The sequence below is a fragment of the Zea mays genome, chromosome 4 (genome assembly GCF_902167145.1).
Source record: "Zea mays cultivar B73 chromosome 4, Zm-B73-REFERENCE-NAM-5.0, whole genome shotgun sequence".
NCBI lineage: Eukaryota > Viridiplantae > Streptophyta > Magnoliopsida > Poales > Poaceae > Zea > Zea mays.
The window spans coordinates 210,875,233-210,880,806 of NC_050099.1; the positions used below are offsets into that span (position 1 = coordinate 210,875,233).

Here is a 5,574-nt window from a genome sequence, read left to right on the forward strand (position 1 = left end):
AATAATTTCAATACACATGCATCACAATTTCAAGACTGGATATGCTTTCTCATTTATCCTAAGGTTGGAAAGGTGCTGGTGCTCGACTCCTTGAACTACGACCCTTCGACCTATGTAAAATTCCTCAGTATCTTAGAGTTGTAAGCCTTTTCTTTGCATGTATACTTATATCGATGAGAATTTTAAAATAACATGGAGATTCCATTTGAGCATTTAGGTTCTGTAAGTTTAAAGGTGGAAAGTACGACAAGTCTAAAAAATGTGTGCCTAGACATCCATCATCACTGGCCGGTAAGTATGTGAATTTATGAATACATATCATATACAATGTTGCAACTAAATAACCAATCTCCCGTTATGTAGTGCCACAAGCAATCACAAGGGTCGGTCCTATGTGGGTTCTATGCGTGCGAGTTCATGAGAATGAACAGACGATACATCACAAACCCTAGCAAGGTATTATTAGTAATAGTCATGTTTGTATTTATGTCATTAAAGATGCAATTTATTGACTGTGAATAGATGATTTTATAAACTTCATTTACAGGAATTTCAACAAGTAAATCCGGAGAACTTGATCGAAGGTGCATTGTATGGCATAATTGAAGACCTATACATTCATATTGAAAGAGGTCATTCCCGCTGAAGGAAAATATCACGATACTTCCAGTACATTAGCTATGCCAGAGTTTAGAATACTAACAGAAGTTTGTAGACTATCTCTTAGACGAGATAGTTATTAGAGCATAGGTGAAAACTTTTGATGTATATATAGAATATGTGAAGCATATATGGTTGTAAACAGAAGAATTTGATGTATAGAATGTATGATAGAATTTAATTCCATGTTGCTTTCAATATGTGTGCGTGTGTGTAAATAAATATAAAATTCAGTTTTGTTTAAAAATTTGAAAATGGGCGGGAAAACTTATCTTGGCGGGAAATGTTAAGAAAACCGCCAGTGCAAATAACATTTTCACAGACGGTTTTATTAAGCAAACCGCCGTGAAAATAACATTTGCACTGGCGGTTTGCTTAATACAGCCGCCATTGGAAATAACACATTTCCACTGGCGGCTGTATTAAGCAAACCGTCATTTCCACTGGCGGCTGTATTAAGCAAACCGCCAGTGCAAATGTTATTTTCACTGGTGGTTTGCTTAATAAAACCGTTAGTAAAAATAACATTTGTACTGGCGGGTTGGTTAAGAAAACCGTCAGTGAAAATAACATTTCCGCTTGTGGGTCTCTTAAGAAAACCACCAGTACAAATGTTATTTTCACTGTCGGTTTTAAAACAAACGCCGGTGAAAAAGGATGGTTTTAAAACAAACGCCGGTGAAAAAGGCCGGTTTTCACTTGCGCTTAGTAGGCATAAAAAAACGTTAGTGTAAATAGCTTTAGTACCGTCAAGATTCTGTGTACTAGTGAGTATTATCGTGTGTCGACCTCTTCTCTAGAAAAATGATGCCCAAATCCAGTGACCCGTTCCATGTTTTCACTCAGGGTAGCAGTAAAATTTGCAGTAGTGTATGTTTTCCAGCTGAAACCTGTAACGGCACCGCCCCCGATCGAGGAACGTACTAGCAGCAGGAGTGGTGTATCGCCGTCGTCTTTAATTAGTAGCTGTAGTTCTTGACGAACATGCCCTCCTTTGCCGCCGCGGCCTCGCCATCGCCGGTGTACTTGCCGAGCTGCGCCAGGGAGTTGGCCTTGGCGCGCAGCAGCAGCGCGTCCTGCGCCGCCTTGACGTTCTCGGGCCTGCCGCCCCACGTCTTGAGGCAGGTGTTCTGCAGCGCCCTGGCGTAGGAGAAGGACACGTGCCACGGGTTGGGGCTCTGGTTCATGGCGTTCAGGTTCTGGGTCGCCTCCACCTCAGACTGCCCGCCGGACAGGAACTGCATGCACGCACAGAATAATATAACTGGAGATGAGACGAACACACAACACAACCATGATGCCGGGCACCGCCTGCAGTACGTAGGCGGTAGCAAGAAGACAGAGCGCTGACCATGATGCCCGGCACGGCGGGAGGGATCCTTGTGCGCAGGAGCCTGAGGGTGTACTCGGCTACTTGCTCCGGGGTGGCCTTCTCCTCGCACTCGGCACCAGGGGTCACCATGCTGGGCTTCAGCAGGATGCCCTCGAACATCACGCTGTTCTCGGCCATGTAGAAGAAGGTCTCCGCCCACACCTTCTGCGCCACCTCGAAGGTCCTCTCGATGCCGTGCTCGCCATCCAGAAGGATCTCGGGCTCCACGATCGGCACCAGACCATTTTCCTAGCATTTCATTTCATTTCCACAGATATATGAGTTTTTCTACCGCGCGCTGAGAATTCCGGCGTTGAGAATGCATGGGTGAAGTGAAGGATAGGTACCTGTGAGATGGCGGCGTAGCGGGCGAGGCCCCAGGCAGCTTCCTTCACGGCTAGTTGAGATGGACCGTTGGGGATGCTGACAACAGTGCGCCTGTGATGTGACAACACAAGTTCACGTCACATTAAGCAAACACGCATCATGGGGATCACCACACACCAGGTACACAAAGTAACTGCGCCGCCAATGTTTCTCACCATTTGGCGAAGCGGGCACCGGCCTGGTAGTAGGCTGCCTCACGTGAAGCAAGGCCATCGAGACCTTGGCACCATGACTCGTTGTTGGAGCCAGCGAGTGGCACAAGACCCTGAGATTGAGAGCAGAACATGAGAGGAATAATGCTAAGTACTGCTCCTGGTCTTGAAGGAGGGCGAGACTCCAACTAGCTCCGACAGATCTAATTAAGAACCTACGGCAATTAACACACGCATACGTACGTAGTACATACCTTGTCGACCTTGATACCAGGCACGATTCCCTGCTCACTAAGCACGTCGACGATCTTCTTGCCGTCGACGGTCGACTGGTAGAGGGTCTCCTCGAAGAGGATGGCACCAGAGATGTACTGTCCCAGGCCTGGAGCGCTGACGAGGAGGGTCCTGTAGGCCTGGCGGTTGGCCTCGGTGTTCTCGAGGCCGATGGAGTCGAGCCTCTTCCCGCAGGTCGCGTTCGACTCGTCCATGGCGAGGATGCCCCTTCCCGGCGACGCGATGGTTTTCTGCAGAAATATAATTAAGAGAATTGCAAACTTAAGTGACGATATTCTGAGCCATCATATAATATGATCGTCGTAAGTAACTGAAGCAATATATATAAATATATATACCGCGGTCTGGACAAGCTCGTCAGCGTAGGCGCTAGCGCGGGCAACCATGGAGACGACGACGGTCGCCGGCCTGGGATGAGCGGCAACCAGCTGGTGCTTGGATCCCCATTCAGCCTTCTTGGGGAGGAATGACGACTTGAGGAGAGTAGTAGCAGCAGATGCCATTGCTGCTCCCTGGTTGTGAAAGCGAACGAGCTAGTAGTAGGAGATCGATCGATCAGGTGCTACTCTGCTGTGTGCTGGTTCTCTCTTTGACACACACGGTCTTTGAGCTGAGAAGTGGCGCGGCAGCTGAACATGTATAAAAGGCTGTGTACCTGATGGCACACAAGGACAAGACGATATGAGTTGTGAGGTGGAGACTGGCCTTGCGGAAACGAATGGCTGTGCGGTGCTTTGGTTGCTGCAACCAGCCAATCCTCTTGCCACCCTCTCTTTTGTCCTGTCCCTGCCACACACACATATACAGTATTTCCCTCCCTTTCTCTTTCTCTGTGTAGCGTGCAAAACTTGCAAAAGAAACAGTTTCCTCTTTGCGAGATCAGGGAGGAGCTGAGATTTTGGTGGCCTAAGGCAAACATAAAAAGTTGGGCCCCTTAAAAGTATAATAATCTTTTTCATTATATATATACATATATAATATTATTTTATATCCATAACAATTAATGTGATCTTCATTCAAATACTATACTAAATAAATTTTAATATACCTCAAAAGATTCTTCAAACATTTCTTAGACAAAGTCATTAATGATCGTGATAATATTAATCTTATCTAATAATTTTTTCGACTATATAAGGTAGCCAAACTATTCAATCGTTTATGAGACATTATAGACCTTAAATAGTTTTTCAACAATTTCAACTTCAAAAATCTGAATAGAATATATGGGTGGTTCAAGCAAGCTTAACTTGAAAACTCTCAACTCAGATATTAGATTATATAACTCAATATTAACTATTATGTTCGATATGCAATTAACTGTAGTAAGTGGGGCCTCTGGGATTTGGGGGCCTAGGGCGGCGGCCGCCCCGGTGGCCCTATGTCCAAAGCTGGTCCTGTGTGAAATGACGACATGTTAGGGCTAATTTGGTGATTAGGGATCCCTAGGGGATCCATGGGGGAGGAATCCCCTCGCAATTCAATTTTGAATAGCAAGAGGATTTCTTCCCCTCGGGATCCTCGGTCACCAAATCAGCTCTTAGAGTTGTTTTGTTAATTTTTCCTCTACAGTAAAGTGATGCCTTGACTTAATCATCGCATCGTGTGTAGTATATGGTAGGTCAAAAAATAGGTTAGATGAAGAGTGTCTTGGTGGATGTTAGTAACTGGAAAACCGTCGTGTTATAGCCGGTGGCCAAAACTTAGGTTGAAAGGTAATTTATGTACAATGTTATTTAATCGTGGAACATATATGGGTTGTGTGATTGTGGTGAAATTAGTGGTGCGAAGGATAGGTTTACGATTTAGGCAGTTCAGTCGACATGTTTTGGCTAGTCTGGATAAAATTGATTTTTGCTTTTATGGTGAAGTGATGCGAGGCCGTAGTAGTCATTGCTTTCTCTATGCTTATGAGTCAGATAAATACCATGTGCAACTAATTTTTCATTACCTAAAATTAAGAAAGAGTGAGTAGTGTCAGTAAGCCGATTTATGCTAAAATCGGAAAGCCACATTCACTACACCAAAACTTTGAACTTCCTACGGCTTCATAACTTCCGACGGTTTCTATCAAAAACCGTAGGAAGTTAATAACTTCCTAAAGGCACTAGTTGCCTCTCGGCAGTTTATTCAACTTCCGACGGTTGTAACTGTAGCCTCTCGGAAGTTTATTTAACTTCCGACGGGCTCTCGGAAAACGTTTAACTTCCGACGGGCTGACCCAAAGCTCTCGGAAGTTAGACTGCGGACCGGGCGTAGGGTTTCTTACGGCTGCGGACCGGGCCCCGCCCTGTTAACTTCCGACGGGCTGACCCAAAGCTCTCGGAAGTTAATTTTGTAAAGTAACGGCGCTGTCGGTTTTTTCCCAACCCGCGCCTCGCATCTCCCAACCCGCGCCCCGCGCTGCCGCCCGCCGTTCCCCGGCGACCGCCCGCCGCTGCCTGCCCCGCCCTTCCCCGGCGGCCGCCCCGCGCTGCCGCTGTCTGCCCCGCCGCCCTGCACCGTCGTGCCCGGCCCCGCCCCGCCCTGCACCGCCGGCCCTGCCCCGCCGTGCCGGGCGCTCGCCGCCCCGCCCTGCCGGCCGTGCAGGCCGCTGCCCCGCCGTGTCGCCCCGCCAGCCCCGCCCCGCCGTGCCGGCCGCTCGCACGGTCCCACCGGCCACCGCGGCAACACCGCCCTGCGCGGGGCTCGCTGCTCCCTGCGCCGGCC

The 5,574-nt window shown here is 47.9% G+C and overlaps 1 protein-coding gene across 1 annotated transcript; it reads right to left on the reverse strand.

Annotated features, from left to right (window-relative positions):
- Positions 1-1,370: 1,370 nt before the first annotated feature.
- LOC100272845 (uncharacterized) lies at positions 1,371-3,451 on the reverse strand. The gene is made up of 6 exons (NM_001147298.1): positions 3,204-3,451; positions 2,826-3,095; positions 2,575-2,684; positions 2,380-2,470; positions 2,012-2,281; positions 1,371-1,898 (listed from the first exon to the last, which is right to left on the reverse strand). The coding sequence occupies exons 1-6, from the start codon at positions 3,366-3,368 to the stop codon at positions 1,620-1,622; spliced, it is 1,185 nt and encodes a 394-aa protein (NP_001140770.1). The 5' UTR covers positions 3,369-3,451; the 3' UTR covers positions 1,371-1,619.
- Positions 3,452-5,574: the final 2,123 nt, after the last annotated feature.

Excerpts from the sequence above, each read along its gene's own strand:
- LOC100272845 (NM_001147298.1), bottom strand. The coding sequence starts at position 3,368 with ATGGCATCTGCTGCTACTACTCTCCTCAAGTCGTCATTCCTCCCCAAG. Across the intron at positions 2,282-2,379 it reads GCTACGCCGCCATCTCACAG|GAAAATGGTCTGGTGCCGAT; the intron begins GTACCTATCCTT and ends ATGAAATGCTAG. Across the intron at positions 1,899-2,011 it reads CCGCCGTGCCGGGCATCATG|TTCCTGTCCGGCGGGCAGTC; the intron begins GTCAGCGCTCTG and ends GCGTGCATGCAG.